An 18894-nucleotide genomic window follows, 5' to 3' on the forward strand; every position below is an offset into this window, starting at 1 on the left:
AACCCTGCAGACACTAGCTAACCCTAACCCTGCAGACACTAGCTAACCCTAACCCTGCAGACACTAGCTAACCCTAACCCTAACCAGGTAGACACTAGCTAGGTAGGTGAAAATAAAAATCTAATTGATTAAGTCCCCATGCTTGTCTCAGAGCAGTGCGAAACGGTGTTAAAATAGTTGTCGGCTATTGCTTCTAACTTCAATATGCTCTTTAAATAAATAAGACCTACACCACTTTCAACACTAGTGAGACTCATTGCGCCTACGGTAGACCTACAGTATATTGAAAAATATGACGTAACTCTCCGCCAATAATTACATATAGAGGATTGGAGGATATTTCAGTAATTCAGTGATGTTTATTCCCATAGTAATTATGGATCCATAACTAAATAAACATCGGCATTTTGAAAGAGTCGTTTTACCATATTTTTATTAACGAAAGCATAAAGATGCCATTGTTAGTGACATTGTTTTAGTTTGAACGTGCAGAACGTGCAGACAATATTAGTGCAATGACCCTTAAAGTGGGGGTCCACCCCCTCCTCCCCCTTCCTCCCCCTCCCTTCCCCATGGGCTCAGGCGGTTTTCTGTGTTTCTGTCTCCTAGTCGAGGATGGCACAGATATTGAACAGGCATCTATAGCAACACAGATTGTACTGCTATGCAGTGTCTTAGACCGTTGCACCACTCAGGCGCTGTACAACGTGACCGGTCGGGAGTGGCCTACAGTACTACAGTAAGACCAAAATAATCCTAACAAAATTAAATAATACAAACCTTAGTGTAACAGTTTTAGTAAGTAATACTGAAGTCGTGCACAATTATCAGTTTCTATTTAGGTTTATGTCACCCATTCATTATCAGTTAGAGACACAGTAGGACCCAAAAGCATAATAAGTCCTCTAACTCCCCCTTGCGCTGGTCTGGAGCAATGAAGTGGTGACGCAGGGTACCGTACTCAACCACAAATGACCTCTAAGTCCCACGGTGTAAGCTCACAACTTTTAAAGGAGGAACCACTGTGGGGAGTGACAGGATAGTGCATATGGGGTAGGGAGTGACAGGATAGTGCATATGGGGTAGGGAGTGACAGGATAGTGCATATGGGGTAGGGAGTGACAGGATAGTGCATATGGGGTAGGGAGTGAAGGGATAGTGCATATGGGGTAGGGAGTGACAGGATAGTGCATATGGGGTAGGGAGTGACAGGATAGTGCATATGGGGTAGGGAGTGACAGGATAGTGCATATGGGGTAGGGAGTGAAGGGATAGTGCATATGGGGTAGGGAGTGAAGGGATAGTGCATATGGGGTAGGGAGTGACAGGATAGTGCATATGGGGTAGGGTTATATAGGATATGGTTATATGAGGTAGGGTTATATAGGATATGGTTAAATGGGGTAGGGTTATATAGGATATGGTTATATGGGGTAGGGTTATATAGGATATGGTTATATGGGTTTATTTGGGATCGTCCCCAGGTCTTCCTACCTTTCTCCAGCTCTACAGGGAACAGCTCCAGTTTCTCCACCCTCTTCTCCAGCTCGTACTCTGCTGACGAGGCCACCGGGTCCACCTCCTCATTCCTCCTGTCATAGTCCTCATTACAGTAGGTGTTGAACACCTGGAGACACACAAACACACACCCTGGTTAGTTACCACACTGAGCTCAGTACTTACCCAAGCTATTTTTGGAGAATAACGTTTTGTTATTGAGTAGTTAAGTCAATTACAGTAGTATGAGCCTAAGTATATTGTGCAGGATCATGCCTTTAAATGAGCGGTTCTACAAGTGTTTGAAATGTGTTCTTCAAGTAATACAGATGATATTCTCACCACGGCCAGTGAATACCTTTGGTGGATATGTACAGCATACTGGTCTGTTGACACAGTGAGTTTAAGAGCAGACAACATACAGTAGGCTACTTCAGTTGTTTACACTTTAAATGGCGTATATATTATTATAAACCGGGTGGTTCCAGCCCTGAATGCTGATTGGCTGAAAGCCGTGGTATATCGGACCGTATACCACGGGGGTGACCCCATAAATTATTTTACTGATCTAATTACGTTGGTAACAGGTTTATAACAGTAATAAGGCACCTCAAGGGTTTATAGTATACGGCCAATATACCACGGCTAACATGCTGACCAGACCGGACACGTCGCGTGCTTGAGCATCGCAAAATACATTTTGAAATCCATTTTATTCAATTATTGCACCCACACTGCTCTCGCGCGCCAACGAGCGTCTGCGATGCCACGGGCTAAAATAGAACTCCTTTCTATTTCTCACGCTGCAAGTCCTGCCTCTCCCATCTTCTCATTGGTTTATAGAAGCAGGTACCCACGAGCCATCTCTTCATTGGTTATAACCACGTGGGTGATTGAAAGACGAAATGTTTTGCCGGTAGTCGTGGTAATACTATGAAAGTTTAGATGCCAATCACCATATAAGTTCAAAGATGAAAAAGAGATGACTAGAAACGATTCGGTTGGCCGTTTTATGTGTGGATTAATTGGCGTAGTAGAGGAGCTTGTGCATTTCAAATAACAACTCAATGTTTATATCCCAGGACAAATTAGCTAGCAACAGCAAGCTAGCTCAATAGGACAAATTAGCTAGCAAGTGCAAGCTAACGAGCTAAATTGCTAACGAGCTAAATTGCCATACATGTTTAATGCTTTTCAACCTGTCCCCAAATTAATATAATTGGTTCAGAGTTTGTTTTGATATTTCTACCTGCATGTCGTGATCACGTTTGGTGTAGGGGGACAAAATAAATGTATGCACGATGGCGCACGCGCACAGCCGGTTTGGGTTCTGTGTAGGGGCATTGTCTAGGCACTAAGATCAGGCCTTAGCTGTGGTATACTGGCCATATGACACACCCCCTTGGGCCTTATCTCTTCAAATCAAATGAAATTGTATTTGCCACATGCTCCGAATAAAATTCTTACTTACAGGCCCTTAACCAACAATGCAGTTCAATAAATAGAGTTAAGAAAACATTTACTAAATAAACTAAAGTAAAAAATAAAATAAATAAAAAAGTAACACAAGAAAATTACATAACAATAACAAGGCTATATACAGAGGGTACCGGTACCGAGTCAATGTGCAGGGGTACAGGTTAGTCAACGTAATTTTTACATGTAGGTAGGGGTAAAGGGGCTATGCTTAATTATATTATTATGATAATTACTGTTGCTCCCCATCTTCATTACCACATCATCACACTGGAGGAAAAATGAGGTCCTTAGAGACATAGGAGAAAAGAGGGCGAGTTGTGGCCCTTTCTCTGAGCGTGGGTCACGTCCAGTCCCCTTCATCCTGAGTGATTCTGCTGCTCACTCTGATGTGAATGGAGCTGACGCAGGCACATGTACACTCCTGTCACTGACCAAGCATGACATCCCAGACGGATACAGGCCAACACACACCTGGGTGACGAACGCACACCTGGGTGACGAACACACACCTGGGTGACGAACGCACAACTGGGTGACGAACGCACACCTGGGTGACGAACGCACACCTGGGTGACGAACGCACACCTGGGTGACGAACGCACAACTGGGTGACGAACGCACACCTGGGTGACGAACACACACCTGGGTGACAAACACACAACTGGGTGACGAACACACAACTGGGTGACGAACGCACAACTGGGTGACGAACGCACACCTGGGTGACGAACACACACCTGGGTGACGAACGTACACCTGGGCCCATAAAGTATCTCCGACTAGTAGTGCTGATCTAGGATCTGTTAATTGTTGTCATTTGTTTGTGGGGGACCAGGTGACATTTAGCACAAGGCAGTGTTAGGTTTCATCCCAAAAGGCACCCTTTTCCATATATAGTGCACTACTTTTGATCAGGGCCCATAAGGCTCTGGTCAAAAGTAGTGCACTGTGTAGGAAATATGATGCCATTTGGTACGTCTGTGTCAGTCTCTGTTTCTCCATAATGCGCGACATAAGGTGAATGACAACACGTCATGATTAATATGCCAGAATATCTAATCTGGGAAAAACACAGATCAGAACAGAAGTGCCTGATGAAGACAGCCATTCATTCTGCTATAATAACAGAGAGATCTTGTCTGTCTGTCTCACAAAACATGATTCCCCGCAGGATAAAGTCTGAGTTTGTCTGAAAGACTAATACAATAAATAGATGATGTCAGCTCACCATAGGATATAGTCCATGATAGACTATAGAAAGACTGTAACGTCCACACACTCTCTCCTGCTCCCAGTACGAAAACAGAGAGACGACATGACATCTGTATCATCACTTCTATTGCCCTAACTCCTGTCCCATGTTTGGCCTGTAAAATGCTTTGCTTGTAAAATGCTTGGCCTGTAAAATGATTTGTCTGTAAAATGCTTGGCCTGTAAAATGCTTGGCCTGTAAAATGATTTGCCTGTAAAATGCTTGGCCTGTAAAATGCTTGGCCTGTAAAATTATTTGCCTGTAAAATGCTTGGCCTGTAAAATGCTTGGCCTGTAAAATGCTTGGCCTGTAAAATGCTTGGCTGTAAAATGCTTGGCCTGTAAAATGCTTGGCCTGTAAAATGCTTGGCCTGTAAAATGCTTGGCCTGTAAAATGCTTTGCTTGTAAAATGCTTGGCCTGTAAAATGCTTGGCCTGTAAAATGCTTGGCCTGTAAAATGCTTGGACGTGCACAAATGGGCTATTCTTTCCATCATTTTAAACCATTACAACAAGCACACAACAGTTCGCTGGCAGGATGAGACCAAACCAAAGATAGAGAGACAGAGTGAGAGAGTCTGTATCTATTCTTTTCCTATTCAGCTCCTGTGCCATGTATGGATGTGTGTACAGTAGCCTAAATGTTCTCTTTCCATCCTTTTAGACCAATACACTGGCAGGATGAGACCAAACTAAAGATGGAGAGAGCGCTGTAGAAGTACCGCTCTAGACGGGACAGCAGTGGAGAAGGTGGAAAGCTTCAAGTTACTCGCCAAACACCGTCGGGGACAGCCCTAAGAACAACACCAGCTACATAAAGAAAATTCTAACCACAGGACTAGGGCAGAGAGTCAAAGCCTATCAAAACATGAGGACATCTGCTCTGTCTCTATGTTATAAAACTGCAATAACTTCTACATCTACATCCTGGTCCTAACAGTGGTCAGCCACGACCCACACTTTAAAGGACAAACCAATCTGCTTCATTTCCAATGTAACATATTACAGACACATTAGCGACCAAGTGACTTCGCGACTTGCAAAGTTACTATAGTGACGTGACAAAGACCTTCGGAGAAACAACAATCACACTTAGGAACGACAAACAGCGACAAGTATAGTTCTGTACTTTAACATTGGATCTGTATCAAAAGCCTGACACTTCCTCTCCTCCTCAACAAGACAAGCCTCTCAGAGATGATTGTGTGTGCGTGTGTGTGCGTGTGTACGTGTCTGTGTGTCTGTCTGTCTGTCTGTCTGTGTGTCTGTCTGTCTGTCTGTCTGTCTGTCTGTCTGTCTGTCTGTATGTCTGTCTGTCTGTCTGTCTGTCTGTCTGTCTGTCTGTCTGTCTGTCATCCACCCAGGACCCTCATCTCTCTCACTGCTATCCATCTATCTTTCATCTACACCCAGGACCCTCATCTCTCTCACTGCTATCCATCTATCTTTCATCCACACCCAGGACCCTCCTCTCTCTCACTGCTATCCATCTATCTTTCATCCACACCCAGGACCCTCATCTCTCTCACTGCTATCCATCTATCTTTCATCCACACCCAGGACCCTCATCTCTCTCACTGCTATCCATCTATCTTTCATCTACACCCAGGACCCTCCTCTCTCTCACTGCTATCCATCTATCTTTCATCTACACCCAGGACCCTCCTCTCTCTCACTGCTATCCATCTATCTTTCATCTACACCCAGGACCCTCCTCTCTCTCACTGCTATCCATCTATCTTTCATCTACACCCAGGACCCTCATCTCTATAGAGCGGTCAGTTGACAGCCAGCACAATGCAGTGGATTTCTCTTTCCATCTAAATCAGCCTTCTTTTACCGCGGCTATAGATAGCCTGTACTCTGTAATGGTGCAGAGACGAAACACAATGGTCAGTTTTCAATATAGATGTTACTGCTGCTGCTGGCTCTGGTGAAATGTAGGGAATAGGGTGTCAATTAAGACACAGCCCGAAGTCCAGGGTTTCCAGGTTTGTTAGTGCTGGGCTGCTGGTGCTGGAGGATGGTTTGTTAGTGCTGGGCTGCTGGTGCTGGAGGATGGTTTGTTAGTGCTGGGCTGCTGGTGCTGGAGGATGGTTTGTTAGTGCTGGGCTGCTGGTGCTGGAGGATGGTTTGTTAGTGCTGGGCTGCTGGTGCTGGAGGATGGTTTGTTAGTGCTGGGCTGCTGGTGCTGGTGCTGGAGGATGGTTTGTTAGTGCTGGGCTGCTGGTGCTGGAAGATGGTTTGTTAGTGCTGGGCTGCTGGTGCTGGAGGATGGCTTGTTAGTGCTGGGCTGCTGGTGCTGGAGGATGGCTTGTTAATGCTGGGCTGCTGGTGCTGGAGGATGGCTTGTTAGTGCTGGGCTGCTGGTGCTGGAGGATGGCTTGTTAGTGCTGGGCTGCTGGTGCTGGAGGATGGCTTGTTAGTGCTGGGCTGCTGGTGCTGGAGGATGGCTTGTTAGTGCTGGGCTGCTGGTGCTGGAGGATGGCTTGTTAGTGCTGGGCTGCTGGTGCTGGAGGATGGCTTGTTAGTGCTGGGCTGCTGGTGCTGGAGGATGGTTCGTTAGTGCTGGGCTGCTGGTGCTGGAGGATGGCTTGTTAGTGCTAGGCTGCTGGTGCTGAAGGATGGCTTGTTAGTGCTGGGCTGCTGGTGCTGGAGGATGGTTTGTTAGTGCTGGGCTGCTGGTGCTGGAGGATGGCTTGTTAGTGCTGGGCTGCTGGTGCTGGAGGATGGCTTGTTAGTGCTGGGCTGCTGGTGCTGGAGGATGGCTTGTTAGTGGCTGGGCTGCTGGTGCTGGAGGATGGTTTGTGTCATTTAGGAAATTAAATATGAATTTCATCTACTGCTGATGGAACTTCCAACTTTATATAATAAATCCACACTCCTCCACTCTCTCCCTATCTTCCTGTCATCCCTCTGTTCCCCTCCACTTCTCCTCTCATTAGAGAGAGAGAGTGAGAGAGAGATACAGAGAGAGACAGAGAGAGAGAGAGAAAGAGAGAGAGAGAGAGAGAGATTGGGTGTTGGAGTCTGGCCTGCTCAGTATTCATCTGATTGACTACAGTGGGCCCGGCCGACAGCCCCTGAGCCAAATCGTGTCTGACTGCCTTTCCTCCAAGGCATGCCTGGGGGTGCAGTAGGCAGCATGGGGGGAGGAAGGAAGGGGTTATCAGAGTGAAGAAGGAGAGAGAGAGGGAGGAGAGGAACAGACTGGGTTCTGTTCTGTTAGCTCTGGGGCCATTTGAGTTGGTGGCCAAGATTGCACTGCATGACGCAGGCCAGCCAACGCCGCTGATCACATTAAATGGCCCTTTGGAGTGGCGGTGCTAGAGACCACATTGTGCCACCCTGCCAGCGGACGACTGATCCAGCCAGGCCAGACCCAGACCAGGCTGAGGCTGCGACCCAAATGGCATCCTATTCTCTTTATAGGGTAATACTTTTCACCAGGGACCATAGACCCCTTTTCCCCAGGCACACTAGCCCTATGGGCCCTGGTCAAAAGTAGTGCACTAGCCGCTCAGGCCCATGGTACACACCCAGAATGACTTGCAGTAGCAGATTAACCGTGGCAACGCAACGCACCGTGTCCCTGTCTGTTCCTGATCTGCTGTAGTGCTGAAGCGACAAGGACAGCTCAGCACATTAGCATTCCATTACAGCTATCTGTGGCCAGACAGACACACACACACACACACCGCGTCACCACGCTAGTGCTGACTAGTGATGAAAAGGAGGGAGGCTGAGGGGACACTGCATTAGAAACAGTAATAGTGTTTTACAGTGCCTTCGGAAAGTATTCAGACCCCTTGACTTTTTCTTCATTTTGTTATGTTACAGCCTCATTCTACAATATATTACATTTATTGTTTTTCCTCAGGAATCGATATACAAAACACCATAATGACAAAGTGAAAACAGGTTTTAAGACATTTTTTCAAATGTATTAAAAATAAAATATAAATATTCAGAACATTTGCTATGAGATTTGAAATTGAGCTCCGGTGCATCCTGTTTCCATTGATCATCCTTGCGATGTTTTTACAATTTGATTGGAGTCCACCTGTGGTAAATTCATTTGATTGGACATGATTTGTCTGCTATGCCACTTTGTTTACATACTCATCTCATATGTATATACTGCACTCAATACCATCTACTGTATCTTGCCTATGCCGCTCTGTACCATCACTCATTCATATATCTTTATGTACATATTCTTTATCCCCTTACACTTGTGTCTATAAGGTAGTAGTTTTGGAATTGTTAGCTAGATTACTTGTTGGTTATTACTGCATTGTCGGAACTAGAAGCACAAGCATTTCGCTACACTCGCATTAACATCTGCCAACCATGTGTATGTGACAAATAAAATTTGATTTGATTTGATTTTGACTGATGTGTTTCACTAGAAAAGTATTTGTTTCTGGCCCTTTTGAGCCCGTAATTGAACCCACACATGCTGATGATCCAGATACTCAACTAGTCTAAAGAAGGCCAGTTGTATTGCTTCTTTAATCAGAACAACAGTTTTCAGCTGTGCTAACATAATTGCAAAAGGGTTTTCTAATGATCAATTAGCCTTTTAAAATTATAAACTTGGATTAGCTAATACAACGTGTCATTGGAACACAGGAGTGATGGTTGCTGTTAATGGGTCTCTGTACGCCTGTAGATATTCCACAAAAAATCTGCAGTTTCCAGCTATAATAGTCCGTTACAACATTAACATTGTCTACACTGTATTTCGGATCAATTTGATGTTATTTTAATGTACAAAAAAATTTGCTTTTCTTGAAAAAACAAGGACATTTCTAAGTGACCCCAAACGTTTGAACGATAGTGTACCTCATCTGGTATTCCATCCAGGTCTGGAGTTTTCCCTGACTTAAAGACTTTAATTTCATCTAGAAGTTCCTCCTCTGTAATTTGGCCTTCACATGAGTATTTCTGCATAGCTGTTCATTTCACACTATTAATCGAAAAAAAATCCTTAAAATTAACTTTAGTTAGTGGAGATGGAGGTGACTGAAATGAAAACATATGTTTAAAGTACTTTACTTCCTCTTTCAAAATATTGTTTCTGTCAATTATTTTTGGTAGCATTTCTATGTTATGGATATTCCATCCAGTTCGCTTAATTTTATAATATATTATACTTGACCTTTCTTGAATAAGTTCCTCCATTACTTTTTGTTTTTCCTCTAACTTATTCTGTGCCTCTATGTTTCAGTTTGTATTGCTATCTATCTGTACTGTTAGATCCTCTATGTTTCAGTTTGTATTGCTATCTATCTGTACTGTTAGATCCTCTATGTTTCAGTTTGTATTGCTATCTATCTGTACTGTTAGATCCTCTATGTTTCAGTTTGTATTGCTATCTATCTGTACTGTTAGATCCTCTACTTCCTTTGTTAAGATCAACTATTTTGACCTACATTGTTTTTGTTTTAAAGATGAGTGTTGAATTGCACGACCTCTAAAAGCACATTTAAAAGTGTCCCTTCACTTGTTATTTGTTATCAACCAGATTGCTGACTGTTGGCCCAAGAAAGAATTCATTTAAATGTGGCGTTATGGCACAATAACAACTACTGGGTGCCCCATAACTCCCGTCAAACAAACATCCCACTGACACAGCAAGAGAGAGGGAGGGAGGCTCGTTCACAATGGAAGAGCAAGCCAAACCCCGAATGGATGTCAACAACTGTCTCCTTCATGTCATGCAGTCACCTTCCTTCACATACAGCACCCGACATGGTTGTGACCCAAAAGGCACCCTATTCATTATACAGTACACTGCTTTTGACCAGGGCCAATAGGGCTCTATACAGGGAATAGGGTGCCATTTGGGATGCATACAAAGTGTGGGCAGGAGGGGCATTTAATGTTGCCCGTGACAACAAAGGCTCCATGGTTGTTAATGCACTGACTACAATAATTCAATCCAAACACCCTCTCCAATCCCATGTTATTCATTAGGCTAGTTGGAATGACGTGGCCATATTCTAATTCTAAGCCATTAGGGTTGATTGCCTGAGAGATTGCTAGTGAGCTACGTAGACATTGTCATTGAAACTGTCCTAGAGAATTTCAGCCATTCCTTCATTCCTTCACTCAATAGACTACAGTAACAACACAATTGTACAGCAGAGTATACTGTAACCCTTTCACTTAGTTGACTATATTAGCTCAATAGGAACATGAACATAGTACAGCATGACATAGTGAATGTGTTTTCAACTTCACACACTGACCTCTAGACTGGCTTTTCAAGTGTGGACCTCAGGCTTTACTGTCTGACACACAATGGTGAGAGAGAATGAGACGGCAGTAACACTGCTGGCTGGGTGGCTCTGCACAACACAGAACAACGTGTCACAGTTGAGGCCTCCTGGGCAATGTGTCAAATAGCACCCTATTCCCTACATAGTGCACTACTTTTGACCAGAGCCATATGGGACCTGGTCAAATGTAGTGTACTATATAGGGAATAGGGTGCAATGTGGGACATATACATGGTGATCATTAAGAACAGGCATCGGAAGCAATATGAGGTGCTCTGCCTCTGTGAGAGGACGGTGATGTCACAGGCGGAGACGAGAGGTGACTGACATGGACCACTGTCCAAATCATCGACTAACAACCGACCTGGCAGGCAGCCTCCATAAGCACAGACCTCAGCTCAGGTTTCCTGGGTCATTAAAAATTCAAGCCCAAAGGGTCGGGTGTCACCGAAACAATAACACCGTCACATGAATAATAGCAGACACAAACACACACACAGTCTGGTACAGCTAAGCTTGTGGGGACACACAATTCAGTCCCATTCAAAATCCTATTTCCCCAAACCCCTAAACCTTACTCTAACCCTAACCCATACTCTTACCCTCACCCTAACCCGTACTCTTACCCTCACCCTAACCCGTACTCTTACCCTCACCCTCACCCTAACCCTAACCCGTACTCTTACCCTAACCCCAGCCCATACTCTTACCCTCACCCTAACCCGTACTCTTACCCTAACCCGTACTCTTACCCTCACCCTAACCCGTACTCTTACCCTCACCCTAACCCGTACTCTTACCCTCACCCTAACCCGTACTCTTACCATTACCCCAACCCTAACTCCACTTGGTATGAATGGTAAAGAGTAGGATAAAGCATTGACTGTGGGAGTTAGTGAGGGCCTAATTAAGAGAGCCGGAGGGGCCACCAACACGAGGAGGAAGTTCAATAAAAAATGATGTATTTATTTGCTCAATCTGGTTTTGTCTTTTTTATATTGAATGTTATTATATCAAGCACTTCAACGTAACACTTATCTTTGTAGAACTTAATCCTTCATCCCTTGGTGGGATTTCCACTTATGAACTTACTTATTTCATTATTTAGCTATTCATTTATTGATTCACTTTGCATGTTTTATTATGATTTTATTATATAAATGTTGTTTTAAAAATAAATGTTTTTTACCCTCAGCACTTTATCAACAATTGTCTTCCTCATGTTGTTGAACTGTCATGGGTGAACCCTCGGGGTTCTCGGCCTTTCATGTTCTCTCACCCTCTCCAGACCGGTCTGATGTACAATATAGAAACAGGGTAGAAAGTTGAAATAGGTTTGATACCAGCATAAACAGGAACCCTCTTAAAACTAACCCTAACATTAACCTTAACCCTAACCATAACCCAAAAACCTAACTTTAACCCTAACCCCAGCTCCTAACCCTAACCCTAAAACTAACCCTAGCTCCTTACCCCAACCCTAAAATGAACCCTAGCTCCTAACCCTAACTCTAAAACTAACCCTAGCTCCTAACCCTAACCCTACAACTAACCCTGGCTCCTAACCCTAACCCTAAAACTAACCCTGGCTCCTAACCCTAACCCTAAAACTAACCCTGGCTCCTAACCCTAACCCTAAAACTAACAATAAACCTAATTCTAAGACTAATTCTAACTTTAACCCTAAACACCCTAGAAATAGCATTTTACCTTGTAGGGACCAACAAAATGTCCCCAGTTGGTCTATTTTTGTTTTGTTTAAAGACGTCCACAAACACACACCACACACACACACACACACACACACACACACACACACACACACACACACACCACACACACACCCCACATACACAGTTATTGTCACTATCACAAGTATCATAGCGGTGAGAGAGAAGAGACAAATTCTTCAAGACCAGATTTCAGTTCCCTTAAAGATGACCTCTGTTCAGGAAACGTAGACCCCACAGTGATAGTCTGCGTTTGAAATGGCGCTAGATTTGGCTGGCTGAACAGTGCTCTATACAGGAAATAGGGTGCCATTTTCTGACGCAGGCTGTGTGGCTGGGCTGGCCAAAAGTAGTCCACTACAGTATAGGTGTCATTTGGGACACAGTGGGTATTCTGGAAGCGTCTGACTCTCAAGCCAATGGAGCCGTGTATTTATTGGGATTCATTGTGCAAAATGCCATTTCATTATGAAACTCTCTGCCTCATGAAACCCTGTTCAGTCTCATTACAGCCCAACACAGATTGCAGAATTATCAGTCTGACGGGGAGGGACTCATGCTGCTGCTTCACTGACCTGTCAAAGGGAAGCGGGGAGATGGAGGGAGTAGACATAGAGAGAGAGAGAGATGGAGGGAGTAGACATAGAGAGAGGGAGAGATGGAGTGAGTAGACATAGAGAGAGGTAGAGATGGAGGGAGTAGACATAGAGAGAGAGAGATGGAGGGAGTAGACATAGAGAGAGAGAGAGAGATGGAGGGAGTAGACATAGAGAGAGAGAGATGGAGGGAGTAGACATAGAGAGAGAGAGGGAGAGAGAGCGAGAGAAAGGTGGAGAGAGTAGACATAGAGAGAGAGAGAGGGAGAGAGAGATGGAGGGAGTAAACATAGAGAGAGAGAGGGAGAGAGAGAGAGAGAGATGGAGGGAGTAAACATAGAGAGAGAAAGAGAGAGGGAGAGAGAGAGAGAGAGAGATGGAGGGAGTAGACATAGAGAGAGAGAGAGAGAGAGAGAGAGAGAGAGAGAGAGAGATGGAGGGAGTAAACATAGAGAGAGAAAGGGAGAGAGAGAGAGAGAGAGATGGAGGGAGTAGACATAGAGAGAGAGGGGGGGAGAGAGAGAGAGAGATGGAGGGAGTAAACATAGAGAGAGAGAGATGGAGTAGACATAGAGAGAGTGAGAGAGATGAAGGGAGTAAACATAGAGAGAAAGAGAGAGGGAGAGAGAGAGAGAGAGGGAGAGAGAGAGAGATGGAGGGAGTAGACATAGAGAGAGAGATGGAGGGAGTAAACATAGAGAGAGAGAGGGAGAGAGAGGGAGAGAGAGAGAGAGGGAGAGAGAGAGAGAGAGAGAGAGAGAGAGAGAGATGGAGGGAGTAGACATAGAGAGAGAGAGAGAGATGGAGGGAGTAAACATAGAGAGAGAGAGGGAGAGAGAGAGAGAGAGAGATGGAGGGAGTAAACATAGAGAGAGAGAGATGGAGGGAGTAGACATAGAGAGAGAGAGGGAGAGAGAGAGATGGAGGGAGTAGACATAGAGAGAGAGAGAGAGAGAGAGAGGGAGAGAGAGAGAGGGAGAGAGAGAGAGAGAGAGAGAGTGAGAGAGAGAGAGAGAGAGATTGAGGGAGTAAACATAGAGAGAGAGAGGGAGAGAGAGGGAGAGAGAGAGAGAGAGAGAGAGAGAGAGAGAGAGAGATGGAGGGAGTAGACATAGAGAGAGAGAGAGAGAGATGGAGGGAGTAAACATAGAGAGAGAGAGAGAGAGAGAGGGAGAGAGAGAGAGATGGAGGGAGTAGACATAGAGAGAGAGAGAGGGGGAGAGAGAGAGAGATGGAGGGAGTAGACATAGAGAGAGAGAGATGGAGGGAGTAGACATAGAGAGAGAGAGAGGGAGAGAGAGAGAGAGAGATGGAGGGAGTAAACATATAGAGAGAGATATGGAGGGAGTAGACATAGAGAGAGAGAGGGAGAGAGAGAGAGATGGAGAGAGAGAGAGAGATGAAGGGAGTAGACATAGAGAGAGAGAGAGAGAGAGAGAGAGAGATGGAGGGAGTAAACATAGAGAGAGAGAGAGAGAGAGAGAGAGAGAGAGAGAGAGAGAGAGAGATGGAGGGAGTAGACATAGAGAGAGAGAGAGATATGTGGGAGTAAACATAGAGAAAGAGAGAGAGAGAGGGAGAGAGAGAGAGAGAGAGATGGAGGGAGTAGACATAGAGAGAGAGAGAGGGGGAGAGAGAGAGAGATGGAGGGAGTAGACATAGAGAGAGAGAGAGATGGAGGGAGTAGACATAGAGAGAGAGAGAGGGAGAGAGAGAGAGAGAGATGGAGGGAGTAAACATAGAGAGAGAGAGATGGAGGGAGTAGACATAGAGAGAGAGAGAGATGGAGGGAGTAGACATAGAGAGAGAGAGGGGGAGAGAGAGAGAGAGAGAGATGGAGGGAGTAGACATAGAGAGAGAGAGGGAGTAGACATAGAGAGAGAGAGAGGGAGAGAGAGAGAGATGGAGGGAGGGAGTAGACATAGAGAGAGAGAGAGGGAGAGAGAGAGAGAGATGAAGGGAGTAGACATAGAGAGAGAGAGGGAGAGAGAGAGAGAGAGATGGAGGGAGGGAGTAGACATAGAGAGAGAGAGAGGGAGAGAGAGAGAGAGAGAGAGAGATGGCGGGAGTAGACATATAGAGAGAGAGGGAGTAGACATAGAGAGAGAGAGAGGGAGAGAGAGAGAGAGATGGAGGGAGGGAGTAGACATAGAGAGAGAGAGGGAGAGAGAGAGAGAGATGGAGGGAGTAGACATAGAGAGAGAGAGGGGGAGAGAGAGAGAGAGAGATGGAGGGAGTAAACATAGAGAGAGAGAGATGGAGGGAGTAGACATAGAGAGAGAGAGAGGGAGAGAGAGAGAGAGAGATGGAGGGAGGGAGTAGACATAGAGAGAGAGAGAGAGAGGGAGAGAGAGAGAGAGATGGAGAGAGGGAATAGACATAGAGAGAGAGAGGGAGAGAGAGAGAGAGATAGAGGGAGTAGACATAGAGAGAGAGGGAGTAGACATAGAGAGAGAGAGAGGGGGAGAGAGAGAGAGAGATGGAGGGAGGGAGTAGAAATAGAGAGAGAGAGGGAGAGAGAGAGAGATGGAGGGAGTAGACATAGGGAGAGAGAGAGATGGAGGGAGTAGACATAGGGAGAGAGAGAGAGTGGGAGAGAGAGATGGAAGGAGTAGACATAGAGAGAGAGAGAGATATGGAGGGAGTAAACATAGAGAAAGAGAGAGAGAGAGGGAGAGAGAGAGAGAGAGAGATGGAGGGAGTAGACATAGAGAGAGAGGGGGGGAGAGAGAGAGATGGAGGGAGTAGACAGAGAGAGAGAGATGGAGGGAGTAGACATAGAGAGAGAGAGGGAGAGAGAGAGAGAGAGATGGAGGGAGTAAACATAGAGAGAGAGAGATGGAGGGAGTAGACATAGAGAGAGAGAGAGATGGAGGGAGTAGACATAGAGAGAGAGAGGGGGGGATAGAGAGAGAGAGAGATGGAGGGAGTAGACATAGAGAGAGAGGGAGTAGACATAGAGAGAGAGAGAGGGAGAGAGATGGAGGGAGGGAGTAGACATAGAGAGAGAGAGAGGGAGAGAGAGAGAGAGATGGAGGGAGTAGACATAGAGAGAGAGGGAGAGAGAGAGAGAGAGATGGAGGGAGGGAGTAGACATAGAGAGAGAGAGAGGGAGAGAGAGAGAGAGAGAGATGGAGGGAGTAGACATAGAGAGAGAGAGGGAGTAGACATAGAGAGAGAGGGAGAGAGAGAGAGAGATGGAGGGAGGGAGTAGACATAGAGAGAGAGAGAGAGGGAGAGAGAGAGAGAGATGGAGGGAGTAGACATAGAGAGAGAGAGAGAGAGAGAGAGAGAGAGAGAGACGGAGGGAGTAGACATAGAGAGAGAGAGGGAGAGAGAGAGAGAGATGGAGGGAGTAGACATAGAGAGAGAGAGAGGGGGAGAGAGAGAGAGAGAGGAAGAGAGAGAGAGGGAGTAGACATAGAGAGAGAGAGGGAGAGAGAGATGGAGGGAGTAGACATAGAGAGAGAGAGAGAGAGAGCCATCACCTACAGAGAGATGAACCTGGAGAAGAGTCCCCTAAGCAAGCTGGTCCTGGGGCTCTGTTCACAAACACAAACACACCCTACAGAGCCCCAGGACAACAGCACAATTAGACCAAACCAAATCATGAGAAAACAAAAAGATAATTACTTGACACATTGGAAAGAATTAACAAAAAAACAGAGCAAACTAGAATGCTATTTGGCCCTAAACAGAGAGTACACAGCGGCAGAATACCTGACCACTGTGACTGACCCAAAATTAAGGAAAGCTGTGACTATGTACAGACTCAGTGAGCATAGCCTTGCTATTGAGAAAGGCCGCCGTAGGCAGACATGGCTCTCAAGAGAAGACAGGCTATGTGCTCACTGCCCACAAAATGAGGTGGAAACTGAGCTGCACTTCCTAACCTCCTGCCCAATGTATGACCATATTAGAGAGACATATTTCCCTCAGATTACACAGATCCACAAAGAATTCGAAAACAAATCCAAATTTGAAAAACTCCCATATCTACTGGGTGAAATTCCACAGTGTGCCATCACAGCAGCAAGATTTGTGACCTGTTGCCACGAGAAAAGGGCAACCAGTGAAGAACAAACACCATTGTAAATACAACCCATATTTATGCTTATTTATTTTATCTTGTGTCCTTTAACCATTTGTACATTGTTAAAACACTGTATATATATATATGTAATATGACATTTGTAATGTCTTTACTGTTTTGAAACCTCTGTATGTGTAATGTTTACTGTTAATTTTTGTTGTTTTTCACTTTATATTTTCACTTTGTATGTTGTCTACCTCACTTGCTTTGGCAATGTTAACACATGTTTCCCATGCCAATAAAGCCCTTGAATTGAATTGAATTGAATTGAGAGAGAGAGAGATGAGGGAGTAGACATAGAGAGAGAGAGAGAGAGAGAGAGAGGGGGAGAGAGAGAGAGACTAAAAGTGCAAAAGTATTTGGTTTTAAATATACTTAAGTATCAAAAGTAAATGGAATTGCTAAAATGTACTTTAATATCAAAAGTAAAAGTAGAAATAATTTCTAATTTCTAATAAACAAAACAGACAGCACACGTTTGTTTTTCTTTTGATTGACGGATAGCAAGGAGCACTCTTCAACACCCAGACATCATTTACAAACAAAGCATGTGTGTTTAATGAGTCTGCCAGATCAGAGGCCGTAGGGATGACCAGGGATTTTCTCTTGATAAGTGCTTGACTTGGACCATTTTCCTGTCCTGCTATGCATTCAAAATGTAACGAGTACTTTTGGGTGTCAGGGAAAATGTATGGAGTAAAAAGTACATTATTTTATTTAGGAATGTAGTGAAGTAAAAGTAAATGTTGTCAAAAATATAAATAGCAAAGTAAAGTACAGATACCCCCAAAACGACTTAAGTAGTACTTTAAAGTATTTGTACTTAAGTACTTCACTCCACTGCTAAATTGTTACTCTGAGGTGAAAACACTGCAGTAATAGTGTTTGATGTGGTACATACTGCAATAATAGTGTTTGTTGTGGTATATACTGCAGTAATAGTGTTTGGTGTGGTACATACTGCAGTAATAGTATTTGTTTCAGTACATACTGCAGTAATAGTGTTTGGTGAGGTACATACTGCAGTAATAGTGTTTGGTGAGGTACATACTGCAGTAATAGTGTTTGGTGAGGTACATACTGCAGTAATAGTGTTTGGTGCGGTACATACTGCAATAATAGTGTTTGTTGTGGTATATACTGCAGTAATAGTGTTTGGTGTGGTACATACTGCACTAATAGTATTTGTTGCAGTATATACTGCAGTAATAGTGTTTGGTGAGGAACATACTGCAGTAATAGTGTTTGGTGCGGTACATACTGCAGTAATAGTGTTTGGTGCGGTACATACTGCAGTAATAGTGTTTGTGTGGTACATACTGCAGTAATAGTGTTTGGCGCGGTACATACTGCAGAAATAGTGTTTGGTGCGGTATATACTGCAGTAATAGTGTTTGGTGTGGTACATACTGCAGTAATAGTGTTTGGTGCAGTACATACTGCAGTAATAGTGTTTGGTGCTGTATATACTGCAGTAATAGTGTTTGGTGTGGTACATACTGCAGTAATAGTGTTTGGTGTGGTACATACTGCAGTAATAGTGTTTGGTGTGGTACATACTGCAGTAATCGTGTTTGGTGTGGTACATACTGCACTAATAGTATTTGCTGCAGTATATACTGCAGTAATAGTGTTTGGTGAGGAACATACTGCAGTAATAGTGTTTGGTGTGGTACATACTGCAGTAATAGTGTTTGGTGCGGTACATACTGCAGTAATAGTGTTTGGTGCGGTACATACTGCAGTAATAGTGTTTGGCGCGGTACATACTGCAGAAATAGTGTTTGGTGCGGTATATACTGCAGTAATAGTGTTTGGTGTGGTACATACTGCAGTAATAGTGTTTGGTGCAGTACATACTGCAGTAATAGTGTTTGGTGCTGTATATACTGCAGTAATAGTGTTTGGTGTGGTACATACTGCAGTAATAGTGTTTGGTGTGGTACATACTGCAGTAATAG

General features: G+C 44.6%; 1 protein-coding gene across 1 annotated transcript in view; it reads right to left on the bottom strand.

The window, feature by feature from the left end:
• LOC139373779 (protein phosphatase 1, regulatory subunit 9A) overlaps positions 1-18894 on the bottom strand; it is a 102341-nt gene that overhangs the window by 69692 nt on the left and 13755 nt on the right. Inside the window, exon 3 of the mRNA XM_071114760.1 lies at positions 1495-1627. Within this exon, the coding sequence (XP_070970861.1) occupies positions 1495-1627 (133 nt within the window). The remainder of the gene's footprint in view (positions 1-1494; positions 1628-18894) is intronic.

Source organism: Oncorhynchus clarkii, chromosome 18 (assembly GCF_045791955.1).
Source record: "Oncorhynchus clarkii lewisi isolate Uvic-CL-2024 chromosome 18, UVic_Ocla_1.0, whole genome shotgun sequence".
In the NCBI taxonomy this organism is placed as follows: Eukaryota; Metazoa; Chordata; class Actinopteri; order Salmoniformes; family Salmonidae; genus Oncorhynchus; species Oncorhynchus clarkii.